Genomic DNA, 16533 nt, shown 5'->3' with positions numbered 1-16533 from the left:
GGCTACTGCAAATCTACTCATTATCGGAGCTAACTGACAAGTAATATAATTCTATAACTTGAGTTTAAGAATCATTCTGGTTTCCTACATATGTCTGAGAGAGACAAAGGTTTCTCAGCTTTCTACCTTGAGGGAAGAATACCTTTACAACTCAAACAGATGGGATTCTTGAGAAAGTGAAAGGAGAGGCTACTGGTCTAGCTTTGAAAGGGATCTTTCTGAGTCTATACTGTTCTAGCAATATACTTGGGGATCCTGCACAATTTGGAAAAATACAGGGGGGTGGAATAAAAACTTAAGATTTACATAAGGTGTGACGGTGGAGGATGGTGATGATGAGGTCTGTATCAGGTTTTTTTCTCCACATCTAAAAAATTAGTATTTCTTCAATATCATAAAAAATTTCAATTGTATTTTCTATTGCTGCTGTGACAAATTATAATAAAATGTAGTGGCTTAAAACATCCATTTATTATCTCACAGTTTTGGCAGGTCACAAGTCTAGCACAGCTCTACTGGGTTCCCTGCTCATGTTCTCACTGGGCAGAAATCAAGGTGTCTGCTGGCTGGGCTCCTATCTGGAGGCTCTGGGGGAAGAATCTGCTTTTAAGACCATTCAGGGTGTTGGCAGAATCCAGGTTCTCGTGGCTGTAGGTCTTAGATCGCCACTTCCTTGCGGCTGTCAGCTGGTGGCTGCTCACTGCTCCTCGAGGTGCCCACACTCCTTCCCACACGGCCCCTTCCATCTTCAAGCCAACAACAGCACACTGAGTCCTTTTCATCTTCACATTTCTCTGGTTTCCCCTCTGTCATCAGCCAAGAAAGCTCTCTGCTTTTAAGGGGTCATGTGATTAGATCAGGCCCACCCAGAAAAATCTCCCTGTCTTAAGGGGAATTGTGCCACATAACATAATCAGAGGGGAACTAGCTCATCATATTTCTGGGCTCTGGAAATTAGGCCAGGACATCACTGGGGAGCCATTTTAGAGTCCCAACTACCACAAGGATCCCTCTTTATTTATTTTTTTTATTTTTTAAAAAGATTTTATTTATTTGACACAGAGAGAGACACAACGAGAGAGGGAACACAAGCAGGGGGAGTGGGAGAGGGAGAAGCAGGCTTCCCGCGGAGCAGGGAGCCCAATGCGGGGCTCGATCCCAGGACCCTGGGATCATGACCTGAGCCAAAGGCAGACGCCTAACCGACTGAGCCACCCAGGCAGGTGCCCCTATATCATAAATATTTCTGAGAAGTATCATTGCCAGATTGTCACTATTCAATCAATTTAATATGTATGTAGAATTGAGATGATGTAATGCCACCTCACATTATTCTAGACATCTCACTACATTTTAAAAGATAAATCATTGTTTATCAAATTATAGAACTAGACGTCTTTTTTGTGTCTATACATCATGCTACCTAAATATTGGAATTTTACAGTTCTTATTTTCTATGCAGGCCTGTACCTTTTCTTTGTGGATATTCCTAGCTACTGAAGAATTTCTCAATTTTTGGGAACTCACAAATCACACTTATTATAGAAGGAAATGTATACATATACTAAGGCCTCCCTAAAATATCCAAGGCAAGCCATTTTATATTTAAGATAATTCATAAACTGTTATGATCCATGAATACATCTGCAGGCTCAGGCACATTCTCTGTCCAACCTTTCACATGCTGCACACCACATATGATGAAAATGACCAACGAGAATGAGTAGCTCTGAAACTTGTGACTCTAGCAGGTGGGTCACATTTCTCACATTTAACACATATTTTTACTTTCCAAAGAGCTCAGAGTTTTAGGTCCTCACTGCTGTGCCCAGACACCTGAAACTATGGTAGCACATGAAATACACTCAGAGAATTCAAAAGAGCAAGGCTTAGTGAACACATGAGAAAAGAAGCCTGATCATCTCTTCCTGCCCCCCCCCTCCCAAATACTGTTAGGTACTGCATATAAGAAGTCACACATTTAGAAGTCTCTAAGTCAGCTTCCGGATCTCATCCCACTCCTCTGTTAAGGCTCTTCAATAGAGGGCCGCCTGGGTGGTTCAGTCGGTTAAGCATTAAGCTCTGCCTTTGGCTCAGGTCATGATCCCAGGACCACCTGTCGGGCTCCCTGCTCAGTGGGGAGTCTGCTTCTCCCTCTGCCCCCCGCCCCCCGCCCCGGCTTGCACTCGCTCTCTCACTCTCTCAAATAAATAAAAAAAAAAATCTTTTTTTTTTTTAAAAAGCTCTTCAATAGATGCTATTACTAACCACCACTAACACCTCTTTTAGGCATTAAGCTTTCCATTCCCAAAGCCTGGGAAAAGATGGATTTTTTTTTACATGGTAAATGTCATTGTATAACAGCCTGCTTGGGCAGCAGTTATTTTAAATTTGGACTAGGCTATGAATCAAAACCTTTGCAGAAGGGTTAGTGAGGCTCTCCAGACCTCACATTTCAAGAGGAAATAAATACTGGGGAACCTAAATAACATAAGGTAAACCATTTTACTTCTAAGTAGGTCCCACACAAGGTCAGGGACTCCCTCTGCTCTTAGCCTTTTCTCTTTCTGTCCCCATAGAAGCCAAAATATTAACTCACACATTTTAGAGCTATAGATGCACTAGGAAACTGCAATAAACAGGTATCTGAATTGTCCTGGGAAGACCTATGGTTGGCCTTCAACTCAGAAGTAGGGTTTTCTAGTGTGTGGCCTTTGACTCCTTTCCAGGTGGCCAAATGGGATAGGAACAGAGAGCTCAGATCTTAATTAGGCAACAGTGTTCATTCCCTGTATTTATATTAAATGCCCTTGTGTGCCCAGCTCTGTTAGTGATACTTAGAGGAATAAAATAGATACGTGCAGAATCCAAGACATGGTTCTCTGATGTCAAAAAGCTCTTCTTTGGGGAGGAAAGATAAGCATATCCATAAAACAATGAGAGAGTGATGCAAGAAAGGGATCAAACACTAGACTTTCTGCTACATACAGCAAATAAAAAAGCAGAAAAGAGAGAGACCAATACTGACTAGAGATTTTCAGCAAGGCTTCATGGAAAGAACAGGCCTAACGGGTTCATCAGTCTGGAGTTTGAAACTAGGTGGTCATGAAGAATGATACTATCATGAGTGACTTGTAAGAAGTCTGGCACAAGTTGGGACCTTGTTAGGGCCACAGTTATTTAACTTCTCTCTGCCTCAGTGTTCTCATCAGTAAAGTAGGGGAAATGGTACCCAGTGTATAATGTTATCAAAAACACTAAATGAGAAAATAAATGTAAGTGCTTGGGACTGCACCTGGCATATAGCGAATGTTCTATAAATGTTAGCTATTGATATTACTACAGTTTTCTCTGTTTTTCTATTCTCTCTCCCATTCCTCTTTGGTCCTTTGGCTCTGCCAATGCTTGCTGGCTGCAAGAATAATAAGCTCAAACAAATTCCTTGGCACTCAAGTAAAGGGTTTTGATTATTGTAGATTTTGATAATCCAGGCTAATTCCTACTTACCCTTTCTAACCTACAGACATTTAAGGTCATTATTTTACTCTCTGGATAGTTATACTCTCTCCCAGATAACCAACCATATGAAGTTAATAAACATAAAGGTATAAAAACTCCTATATGAAAATGTTGTTTTCATAAGGAACCATAAAGGTTAAAGTCCAGACACACTTTTAGTATCTTTATCTAATCATTGCATTGGTAGAACTCCCTGCATTGTGTAACCAAAGACTGGCTGCGATGAGAACTAATCCCCCAGTTGTGGATAACTGCCACTCACTGCATAATAAACAGGTTAAGAAGAGAACCAAAAAGGGCTGAAAAAGAACAAAAGGCGGATGAAAGCCAACTCCAATTGCTTCCCTTGGGTCTTCTGACGATAATTAGTTGTCCGTTCACACAAATATTATGATTGAGATAGAGAAGTAAAAAACAATGCTGAATAAGTTGGGAGCTTTTTCAAATTTGAAAAACCACCCTAGGTCGCATAGCTGATTATGTACAGAAAATAAAACTAGAACCCTAAACTGACCTCCTAAATTTCTGGATTCTTTGGGAACTAAAGCTTATCACTGTAACATAGTCGACTACAATACCTCCAAACAAACAAACAATATATAAGACCTGCTTTCTGCGCAGTGACTGAATAGGAAAAACGATGGGAAGAAGCCACACGTTGTTACTACCTGCCTCACCCGAACATTTTATTCTCAGCTCTTTCCTTATGCTACATCTACTCCTCAGACAGGCTCACCACTCCTATGGCTTAATCATAAATATCAATGTTTTCAGCCCATAATTTTCTCCTGAGCTTTAGACCAAATTTTTCTTTTTTTTTTTTTAAAGATTTTATTTATTATTTGAGAGAGAATGAGATAGAGAAAGAGAGCATGAGAGGGGGGAGGGTCAGAGGGAGAAGCAGACTCCCCGCCGAGCAGGGAGCCCGATGCGGGACTCGATCCCGGGACTCCAGGATCATGACCTGAGCCGAAGGCAGTCGCCTAACCAACTGAGCCACCCAGGCGCCCCCCAAATTTTTCCTGGATATCACTACCTGAATGTTCCAAACCTCTAACTCAACATACCCAAAGTGAAATCATTTCCCCCACTTCATGCCCTTTTTTTCCCCTCCTGCGTATGCCAACTAAATTTTGTCAAGCCATCTTCTTCTGAGTCACCTAGACCAGAGACCTGGGAGTCATCCTTGACTCTGCCCTCTCACAGGTTCATCCTTACCCCCATTCTATCAATTCCCAGTTCTCATCAATTCTACCTTCTAAATAGCTGAATGCTTCTCTGTTCTGCCTGGAGAATGTCTCTGTTCAGGCCCTTATCCTTTCTCACCTGGAGTATAGCATTCGGGTCAACAGACTTAACCTCCAGACCCTCCCTCTACAATCCAGCCTCCATAGATGCCAGAAATATCTCTCAAATAAGCAATTCTGATCACAGCAACTTTACTTCAACTTTTCAATCCTTTATCTACAGGATAACTCCCCAAATCCTCAGAATGACATACTAAGCCCCATATGACCTGGCTCCTGCTATGTCTCCAGTTTCATTTCCTATTATACTCCTAAATATATCTTTTGTTCTAGCCACACTGATCTGCAGCTCTCAAAATAATCCTATATTTTCTCATATATTTTTTCCCACTTTTGTAATGTAATTTCCTCCTTCTTTGACCACCTATCTTCTATTGGTCTTTAAACATCTGGCTAATGCATTTACACTTGACTGATCTCCTAAAACAAAAAACACCCTGGACTTGATTTTCTTTTTTATCTCCCCAGTTAGACTGTCAATTCCTTGAAGGCAGGGACTATATCTATCATTTCTGAATTCCAGTGTCCAGGATAGGGCCTATTGCATAGCAGATGCTCAAGGAATGTTAATGGTGGGAAGATTCAAAATAGAGTAGGTGGCCTTGATAAACATTTATCATGAAAACAGAAAATTGCGGAGGGCCAAGGGTAGGACATGGCTTGCATTTCTGTGTTGTCACATGGAAACTCCACGAAAGGAACTGATGCCTTCAAAACTCCCAGTGTCTTGGTCGAAAAACCATGACTTCAGATGCCATCTCATCCAGTTTTATGTAGAACATGGGTTAACTAGTCTACTATCTATCTAAGATTCCAAATGGGGAAACTGCTTTTGTTTCTACAGGTTCTACTATTCTTGCTTAGGAGATTCCTTGGGTTATAGAATTACTGCTGTTGACTTTTCTTGAGTGGAATTAAAAAAGAAAACAGATACGCTAGTGGTTTTCATTAGGAAAAACAAGTGGTTAATAGATTGCACCATTAATTAGCCTTATTCACCCAGACAAATGTTTCTCATTCCGTGACAATGGATTATAAAGCAAAGCAAAAAATGAATTCCAGATTGGTAGTGCCCACATGCAGTATGAGAGGTAGAAAGGATAAGATAATACACTAAAGAACTGTTTGGTGTTTGCCACAGGACAGCAGAAAGGACATGCAAAGAATGACTATCAATACTGATAGTCTGGAAGGCTAAGAGGCAGAGGGGAGCCTGTTAACCTGAGTGGCCACATAGACAAGGTCTTGTGAAAGCAGCAATCCTTTATCACTCACTTGTTTATCAAATGTTCTCTGATTAGTTTGTAGAGCTGGTTATAAAACAAAATAAGTTGGTTAATTGTTCCCTTTAAAAACCTTATGAAAAATCTCCATATTTTCAGTTGAGATATAAATCCTGAAGGAATAGCAATCCAGATTAAATGGGAAATGCTACTGATCTTGTTTTATAGATGCAGGTCCAATCCTATTATTGTAAAAACCAACCAATTCAATGAAAATCTGTCTAATTAAGAGATTCCCAGGGTTCAGTGATGACCTACTTACTTCAAGACTATTCAATATAATAAATATCAACTAAGCCCTACAATGTGGACATTCTTTAGTATTTTATCATCTTTGGATATACCTGTATTGAAAAATGTTTTGTTAAATTAGCAGATAATAATTTGAGAGCATCGACAAATGATTACCTGGCTCTTGTTTTCAAGGTGATTTAGACCTGCTAAACCATCTAAATTGACTAATTTCTAAGTTAATAGAATTAATATACTTGAGACCTGATAATATAAACGGTGAGTAAAAACCAAGAGCTAGAGGTGTCTAATGTATTTGTAGTTCAGAATTATTTTTTTTCAGTGTTGGAAAATTACATCAAAAGGAAGTTTTTCTACTAATTGTGTGAACCCAGCACCTCATGTAGTTGCTTCAGAGTGTGAGAACAGAGGCTAAGCCTTCAAATTCTCATACATAAATACCTGGTATGGCTCCCATTAGAAATTTGAGTGAATTGGGGCGCCAGGGTGGCTTAGACGGTTAAGTGTCTGATTTTGGCTCAGGTCATGATCCCAGGGTCCTGGGATTGAGCCCCTTGTGGAGGCCTGCTTGGAGTCCTGTGGCAGGCTCTGAGCTCATCGGGGAGTCTGCTCCTCCCTCTCCCTTTGCCCCCCCGACCCCTGCTCATGCACACGCGCGTGTGCGCTTGCTCTCTCTAATAAATAAATAAAAATCTTAAAAAAAAGAAAAGAAAGTAATCCGAGTGAATCCAGAAGCTGTTCTGCTTTCCCTGAGTAAAAAAATCGGAGATGGGTAGATCTGTTACTAAGGGAGCTCCATGAATTTTAGAGACAAAAGAGATGTTGGACTAGTGTGAACCTAGTGTGAAAGCCAAAAGACTTGTTTAAAATTATTTCACTATTCAGGGTCAACAGAGACCAAAACAGCAAATACTAAGAGCATACCACTTAGAATAATCATTTTAATTTTTAAAAAAGATTTTATTTGGGACACCTGGGTGGCTCAGTTGGTTAAGCGGCTGCCTTTGGCCCGGGTCATGATCCCAAGGTCCTGGGATCGAGTCCCACATCGGGCTCCTTGCTCAGCAGGGAGCCTGCTTCTCCCTCTCTCTCCCTCTGCTTGTGCTCTCTCTGTCAAATAAATAAAAATCTTAAAAAAAATAAAAAATATTTTATTTATTTATTTGAGAGAGAGAGTAAGTGAGAGAGAGAGCGCGCACACAAGCAGGGGGAGTGGCACAGGGAGAGGGAGAAGAGACACCCCGCCAAGCAGGGAGCCTGACGTGGAGCTCGATCCCAGGACCCTGGAATCATGACCTGAGCCAAAGGCAGATGCTTAACAGATTGAGCCACCCAGGCACCCCAGAATAGCCATTTTAGTGGAGGATCGGGGGGTGGGGATACTAAAAGAATGGATGATGGATATTTTCCTTATGGAAAGAGAGGGGTGTATTTTTAAAGATTTTATTTATTTATTTGACAGAGAGAGAGACAATGAGAGAGGGAACACAAGCAGGGGGAGCAGCGGAGGGAGAAGTAGGCTTCCCTCAGAGCAGGGAGCCCAATGCGGGGCTCGATCCCAGGACCCTGGGATCATGACCTGAGCCAAAGGCAGACACTTAATGACTGAGCCACCCAGGTGCCCCAAGAGGGGTATATTTTTAAAAACCACGTTTAACAGTGTAATTTTGTGTTCAGAGAATGAAAAATATTATTTTTGAAATACAAACTAGAGAAAGTAAAATCTTAGCTGGTAAGACATACTATTCTCTATATAAGTGATTTTTCATTAGGGAGAATACTAGTTGTACAATCTCTAGGCCAGCATTACATTTTTATATTATTAAAAAGGGCCCTAGTTTACTGAGTACAGAAACACTGAATTATGTAAGGTTAAAAGTATCAGAAACTGTTGAGAGTTGAAAAGTAAAGGTATGATAAGATAGTTTCAGTTTTCCAGGACTGATAAATCATCCTGCTGTTTGTTTTCTCAAGTTAAAAATTATACCTGTTTGAGTTACAGTTTATAGTTTGCCCATACTGCTTCTTGAACATCTGGCTAAGAGCAAGGTGTCCAAAATACGCTCCCCATGTGCATAACCTTTATTTAAAAATTCCCTTTGAGAGCATTTTCCTTATATGGAAGCATTTAATATTTAGCCTCTTTACCAATAGTAAGAAAAAAATCATAAATATTTATACACTGGCTCAAAATTTCAATCATTTGTTTTGAAGAATGTTGGCTTCAGAGGCCACACCTCTTTGTGCAACTTTTAGCAGAAAACCGAATGTGCACAAGTTTGCATGAGGAGAGAGAAAAAGGTGTTCTGATCTTAACTCTGAGATGCACACAGACGTGTCCCGGCATCTTTACTCAAGTATTTCTGCCTCTGAAATATGAAGACCTGTAGCCCACGAGGTCTCAGGCTCTGTGGGATCCACGGTTTCATATGCTCTGACGAGGATTCGAGAAGCAGGCGTGGGAGATTCAGCAGAGCCTGTCGATTCCCCCTGTCGGTCTGTAGACACTGCCTTCCTCCTGCCTACAATTTCAGTTTCCTGGGTCCTCATTATGCCTGAACTTTGGATTCCCACAGCTACCCAAGCTTTTAACTGTCATCTTTGACCCTAGAAAGTCCTTAACCTTCCAGTGTATTTGGTATGAAATCACTGTTGTGGATAAATATGGGTTTTGGACCCAGAGATACCAGGTTCTGCTGCTTACTAGCTGAGTGATGTGGGTAAGCCACTTCTCTTCCGTGTATCTCGGTTTCCTCATAGGTAAAATGGTGATAGCAACACCCACCTTCCAGGGTGGCTGGGGGTTAAATGAGGTAATGCAGGCGAAGCAGCAGCCAGTTAAGTAACCGGGCATCAGAAGGCATATGAGCGCAACACTACCACCACATACAGAGTGAGAAGAGGGATGGTCATAGCATTCAAAACCCGTTTGTGGGGCGCCTGAGTAGCTCAGTCGGTTAAGCGTCTGCCTTCGGCTCGGGTCATGATCCTGGGGTCCTGGGATCGAGCCCCACGTCGGGCTCCCTGCTCGGCAAGGGAGCCTGCTTCTCCCTCCCCCTCTGCCTGCCTCTCTGCCTACTTGTGCTCTCTCTCTCTGTCAAATAAATAAATAAAATCTTAAAAAAAAAAAAGTTTGTAAGCAGCACCCTAATTAGTTAGGACATGAGGGGAAACTAGGCTACAGGGGAATCTTAAGAGATAAATCTTAGTTTTATAACCCATTCAGAGTGTCAACAGCCTCCAAATTAGTGTTGCATATCTTTCACTCTCTCAGACAGTAAAGGCACAAGCAACATAATAGAACATGAATGATACACAAACATCAACACTCTTTATAGTAGAGCCTAAGGCTATGCGGACCTGGAAGTTGGTTACAGTAAGTGGATGCTATTATGGGAATCCACAGCCACTGACCACTAAAATTGGGATGCAGTCTCTTATTAAGGCCATCCATGTGCTGGTTTCCTGTAATCCAAATTTTCAAATTCTCTCCCACAATGACCTCTGTCTAAAAAGTCAGGGACGGGGGGATGATGGAATGAGGGTGGAAAGGGTGGATGACAGCCGTTAGGACTGCGACAAGAAGAAAGTAGTACTTAACTGTAAAGAAGAAATGGGTTCAAACAGAACGGGAAAAGGCGTGTGTCACTAAACAGATTTTGTTGAATGCTCACGAGGTATCACACATTGCTCCAGGAACTGTGGTTACAGTAGTGAACAAATGTTAACAATGGGCTCTTTACAGCAAAGATACTGCTGAGTTTGATAAGAGGGACGGGAACAAACACTACTGAACTAAAAGTGCTCCATTTTGTGGACCTCAATTGGGAGCCACCAAAAAGTACCCAACAGCTGCTGAGGGGGAAGCACTCTGTGGCTGCTTTTTTTTTTTTTTTAATAAGTATATGTTTACAGTCCCTTTTATTTTTAATAATTAATTAATTGAGGGAGAGAGAGAGAGAGAGAGGGAGACAGAGAGGGAGGGAGAGCGTGCACGTGTGAGCAGGGCGGGGCACAGGAAGAAGGAGACAGAATCCCAAGCAGGCTCCATGCTCAGTACGGAGCCCAACGCAGGGCTCGATCCCACGACCCTGAGATCTTGACCTAAGCTGAAACCAAAAGTTGGACACTCAACTGACTGAGCCACCCTGGTGCCCCACACTCTATGGCTCCTTAGAAAAGAAAGGCAGCAGCCTATGAAACTCTCCTGGAACTCGACAATGGTGACATATACACTGGAGCCTCTCAGTCCTTTCACCAAAAGAAGTCATGAATGAAACAGCTTTATAACAAAATCCTTTTGGTATTCTGGTAACTAAACATCCCTAGCTGATGTCCTAGACCAACATGTCACATAGCAAATGCCACTCCATGATAATTTATCCCATGAGAAAGACACTGAAAATGAATATAAAGTAACTCAGAAATGCAGTAGTCACTTCAGGTTTCTTGCAGATTTTCCCCCCACAGCTCCCCAAATAAGGAAGCTATGACCATGATATTTGTTATTCTGTACACAGTAGAGCACAATCTTGTTCCCTAAGAAGGAACTGCTACCTTGCCTACTACCTAATATGCCCATCGGGGCTTCTCATCGGTTGCTATTGGTAGCAGTCCTTGCTTTTGTCAGTTTCTTACAGACGAAGACACTAAATCAGATGCAAATCGCTTCTACAGAAACATACGCTCGAGAAAAAAACTCAAGTGGATCTGCTTAGGACATTACAAACACTTCCACACAGCTGGTTGTCAACAGCTAGGAGTTCTTTCTCTGAGTTTATAAGCATGAAATTTCCTGATGGTGACTGAGGAGTAAGGAAGACTCCAAGTGTCCATAACTATTGCTCGTTTTGTTTTTTCTCGCTATCACTCAATGGACACATAAAACAGGCGAGGGCACACTCTCTCCCACATACATGCCTACACAAACGTTCATGAGGAACTTCCACATAACTGAAGTTTAATGTATATAGTTTCATGGCCATTTGGGAGCTTTTTCTCTAGAAACATAGTATTGACCCACAAAAAAAACAAGACAGGGAGCAACTAAAAATAGCCACAGAAATTAAGAAACGCCTGTAAGATATAGAGACAAGGACTCTAAAATCTTACTGTCAGGCAGCTTACAACTGACAGTTAAAAGCTAAGACAGAAATTGTAGTCTGACATATTTAAGTCTGCTTTTACTTAAGACTACAGTAAGTATTATGAACCATAACCTCCTGCAGAAAAGCTAACAGGGTCTTTACTTTCAAATTTTCTTTTTTCCTCTACCAATTCCCATATGCTCTGAAATGCCTTTGCTCTAAACCTAACTCCCCAAGTTACATACACATTCTCCACCTTTGACACAACTATGAACATATGTAAATAAAATGCTGCTTACTCGGAGTGTCTTGGCAGTCGGGGAGGGAGATGCTGGGGGAGAATCAGACTGAGATTTCCTATTCCGAGTGAATTCTTTACTTCGGGTATACACAGAGGACATGGTTCCTCAGGATGTAGACAGACACTCAACCACTGGATTCTTCACGCAAAGCTGGGAAACCGTCCCTGCAGGTTTACCCTCACAGAATCTCTCCTTTTGACTTGATGCAAGAAGACTTTGGAGAGAACTAAATAAAGGATAAAAGCCACCCTGTAAATTATAGTCTTGCGCTCTGAACCAGTCCACAGTTAAACAGAATCTGAGAGGCGTGTTCCATCAATATTTTCAGTCCAGCTTCAACCACAAGTGCTCGGGACTGGTAGCTTACGATGGAGGGTATTGTGCTGAGCCACACCTTTTATGCCTAGATTGACTCCTTGATTCTCCCAAAAGGACACTTCTTAGTGAGACTTGCTCCCCAATAAAACCTGAGTCTAGTTTCCCGTTGACACTGGATTCAATCCCAGAGGAAAGACGACTTTGGATCCTGCCGGAGACGAGCCTGGGATGAACTACCGTCACTTTATCCAGAGGGAAGAAACAGAAATCCTCTGGAAATCATGCTGTTTTTCCTTAGCTTGACTCCACTGGGCTGGAAGGGGTTTAGAACTGCTGTGATAAATTCAGGTTAAACAACTTAAAAAAACAAAAAACAAAAAAAATACAAATAAGGAACCCAGAGTTTATGAGAAGGAAGCCATCTGAGGAAGTCAAGTTTCCCTAAGTCCTCCCAGACGAAGCTGCTTTTACATACAAACACTCACAGTCATACACACATCTTTTCCCCTCCCCTCTTCTATTTTCTGACATTCCAAATCCCTATTCGCTCAGCGAGGAATGCTGGAGAAGAGCCAAGGGCAAAGATTCACTTTCAACTCAGAATTCGGGTTGCCACTTGCAGGAGGAAAAGAAAGCCTGCCAGCTTCTAGGAATAAAGGGAGGCTCTTTGGGGACATGCTCAGGGGCGAAACCCACCAAACTTTCTGGTATCCACTGCTTCAATTAGAGTAATAAGCAGCAGTTTCAACAGCTGATTTCTCCGAACAGTTCGCTAAATATGAGAATGGGGACTTTTCAACTTCTGGATCTATTAAGTAACAAAGCCCTGACAGACACATCAGTCAAAGCACCTTCAGGCCCTTTATGTTCCACTTGAATGACAGGTCATTCCTGCCGCACCACAAGGAAGCCCAGCAAATTGAAACTTTGGCCCACTGCAAAGGAAACTCTCTGTACATTAGAGACTTTAACGGCTGAGTCTCTGAGTATACAGCTTAACAGAGTTTTCCAAAATGCCATAACCAGGGAAGAACAAGATGGGAAAGGGGTACAGGTAAGGGGAAAAGGGTCAGAAATGAAGAAAGAAAGCAGAGACAGGAGCAGAAATGCAAGACTACAGGACTGAATTACCCACAGGGACAATTAAGAGTTAAGAAGAAAGGAATTTATTTGCTTAGTGTTGAAGGTTTTTGGATTTGGCCTTGAAACATCTCAAATTTAATCTTTTGCACTCTGTTGTCATCACTACCCTATCCAACATTTCTAGGCCAAATGCTTTCTAAGCCAATGAGTTTAGCCCCAAAGTAACAACTCACTTCTCTATGGGCTCTTGGAAACTCTATCCTGCCCTTCCTTTTCCTACACAAAATTTATATTTTTTCCTTCAAATCTTCCCAGCATGCCACTCTTTTTTCCTCTAATTATCTTGACATCTTCTTTATTCTTATGACCAATTTTGTGAAATTAAATGAAGGGAAGTGATCAGCTTCTTGGGGGTTGGTCTGAGGAATACGGGTTGACAAGGGTTTATTAAAAGAGCTCATTCCCAATCTAAAAAACTTAAGAAGACCGATCAATTCCACCACAAACCAGAACTATACTGTGTCTGAAAGGCCAATTATTTTGGGAATTAGGATTTATGAATCTTACGTTTTAGATCCTACTTATATAGTTAATCTCATCTGGTAAGAGTGAGTTTTTCTTTATTAGATCTTTTCACTTAGAAAAGAAATATTGACGTAAACCTAAATAGTAACATTCCCATAGCAAGCACGATTGTCTAGGGAAGGATTAGGAGGGATACTTTTTCACTCTCCAGAATGAAAGTCACCAGGTTACATTATTCCTCAAAGACATGGCAAGAACAAGTATGATCAGTCGGTTCCCTGACCTGTTTCTGTAAGATTTATACAGCGATTTCATTACTCACTGGTAATTGAAGAGGAAATGTAAAAGCCTACTACTCCCAACTATTATTCTTGTCTCTTTTTACTTCTTTTTTATATCTACTTCTAGGCAGTGGTAAACTTTTTTATATTTTAAAGTGTTTTGGGGCACCTGGGTGGCTCAGTCGGTTGGGCATCTGCCTTTGGCTTAGGTCATGATCCCAGAGTCCAGGGATTGAGCCCCGCATTGGGCTCCCTGCTCAGGAGAGAGTCTGCTTCTCCCTCCACCTCAGCCCCCCACCCCCCCACTCGTGCTCTCTTGCTCACTCTGTCTCTCAAATAAATAAATAAAATCTTAGAAAAAAAAGTGTTTTAACATACATTATCTCATCTGATCCTCTCAATACCAAGAGGCAGTAACCTAGTCTAATTAGGGGATTGGCTTTATACAGGGGGGTTGAGCAAATAAACAAACATATTGAGGCTAATGGGAGTGAGGTTTCTCAATGCTGGAGAAGGCAGGTATAAATAAGAAAAAAGGGAAACCTAGGATAAACCTTGTGATACGCAGGATCGAAGGTATTGGTGTGAACTAGTGATTTTCAATATATACAGACATAAATAACTAAAGATGCAAGAATGTGTGTGTGCACGTATGTCTAAGTAAATGAATCTATATATGTATTTCCTAGCTCTGTGCACTGAGAGACGTGGGAAGAGCAACACTCCAGCAGCATTTCACACACCTAGTGCCCAGGTCATTGTTTCTATGTGCCACTCTCCATTAAAAGGAACAGGGCTCTCTGGAGAAATGACTAATTCCAGAGTTGGGGCAGGGATAGAAAATAAGCCTCGGTCTCTTGTGTCAGAAAGTAAGGAAGCACTTTAACAATAATGGGAACATGACGAAAGGACATGGAGAGGTTAAAAAGCCAAATCTGAAACAATCTGAGCATCAAAATAAATAATGATAGTGAAAAGTTACAACCCACTGAACAAAATAGGAACCCATGAGCACACATTAATATAAATAAATGAATGAAAAAAAGAAACGAGAGAAAGTTCTTCCTTACAATAGAATGCCTACTAATAAATGTAGAAGGAGGAATGAAATTAGAAAAATGACTACTTGGCAAACATCAACGTAAAATCAATCCAAGAAAGGAACATTAGTGGATACCAAAGCTAGTAGATAAAAATAGGATGAGGAACTGGATTTTACATAATCTCAAAGTATTGCCTCATAAAATACTTAAAGGAGGAAAAGGAAGCTTTACTGTGGAGAAACCTAGCAGACATTATCTTAATCAAGTGATCAAAGCTACTTTGATCACTTGATTTACAAAGTGATCAAAGTACTACAAAGTAGTGGGACAAATTGTTAAGGCACAAAGAGAAGAGCAAAGGATCACTTCTTTGACATTGTAAAAAATGCATAAATTGGGTATACTTATGAGGAAACACTGGGCCCAAACTGAGGGACATACATGACAGGCCTGTTATCTTAAAAAATACCAAGGTCAGGGCACCTGGGTGGCTCAGTCAGTTAAGCCTCTGCCTTCAGCTCAGGTCATGATCCCAGGGCCCTGGGATCGAGCCCCTGCATCACGTTCCCCACTAAGCAGGGAGCCTGCTTCTCCCTCTCCCCATGCTTGTGGACTTTCTCTGTCAAATAAATAAATAAAATATTAAAACAAAACAAAACAAAACAAAAACAAACAACCCAAGATCACAAAAGGCAAGGAAAGACCAAACTAGAGAGACATGAGAATCAGGTTTAATGTGTGATCCTGTACTGGATTCTTCTGCTACAAAGAACATTTTGGGACAACTGGTGAAATTTGAATGTGGCCTCTGGGTGAAGACTATACAAGGGTCTTTGTACTATTCTTTTTTATTTAGATTTTATTTATTTATTTGAGAGAGAGAGAGAGAGAGAGAGAGAGCACGAGTGGGGGGAGGGGCAGAGGGACAAGTAGACTCCTGGCTGAGCAGGGAGCCCAACACAGGGCTCCATCCCAGGACCCTGAGATCATGACCTGAGCTGAAATCAGATGCTTAATCGACCGAGCCAACCAGGCACCCCTGTACTATTCTTAAAATATTTCTGTAAGTTTGAAATTGTTTCAAAATAAAAAGTTAAAAAAACCCACCCAGTTCTTTCATATTACGAGGGTGGGAAATGGGGGCAAATGAGGTAACTTCTTTTAACCCCAAAGAACTTTCAAAAGATAGTCTCTCATTACAGATATAATTAAGATTTTGTGTTCACCAAAGAATTGGGTTTTTTAATGGCAGTAAGCAATCACTTGGGCTAAAGGCACAATGAAATAAGTAAGATTCATTAGGTGGTCATGAATCAATTTAGTGGTTCACAACCAGGTCAATAAAAAGTGAAACAGAATAGCAAATGTCAGAGTACATTACACAGAGAGTAAGGGTATGCTTTCATGGAACCGTTGTTTCTGTTAGAACACATCTATATACTGGGTCACAGTGTAAAATGCATTTCTTACTGTGAGTCATGGTCAAAAAAGTTCGAAAGCAAAGAACAAAGAGCTAGTACAAGTCCTTCTCTG

General features: G+C 41.3%; 1 protein-coding gene across 2 annotated transcripts in view; it reads right to left on the bottom strand.

Annotated features, from left to right (window-relative positions):
• The window catches only part of LOC144378700 (protein phosphatase 1 regulatory subunit 12B-like), a 46316-nt gene extending 33461 nt beyond the window's left edge, over positions 1-12855 (bottom strand). The window contains exon 1 of one of the 2 annotated variants that reach the window (XM_078078272.1): positions 11748-12855. In XM_078078272.1, the coding sequence (XP_077934398.1) occupies positions 11748-11849 (102 nt within the window). In that variant the 5' untranslated portion in view covers positions 11850-12855. The remainder of the gene's footprint in view (positions 1-11747) is intronic. The other variant, XM_036117169.2, reaches the window with a different exon arrangement.
• Between the last annotated feature and the right edge of the window lie 3678 nt (positions 12856-16533).

This window comes from Halichoerus grypus, chromosome 7, assembly GCF_964656455.1.
Source record: "Halichoerus grypus chromosome 7, mHalGry1.hap1.1, whole genome shotgun sequence".
Lineage (NCBI taxonomy): Eukaryota > Metazoa > Chordata > Mammalia > Carnivora > Phocidae > Halichoerus > Halichoerus grypus.
The sequence above is the reverse complement of the archived record's forward strand: the minus strand, read 5'-3'. Positions and strand labels throughout refer to the sequence as shown.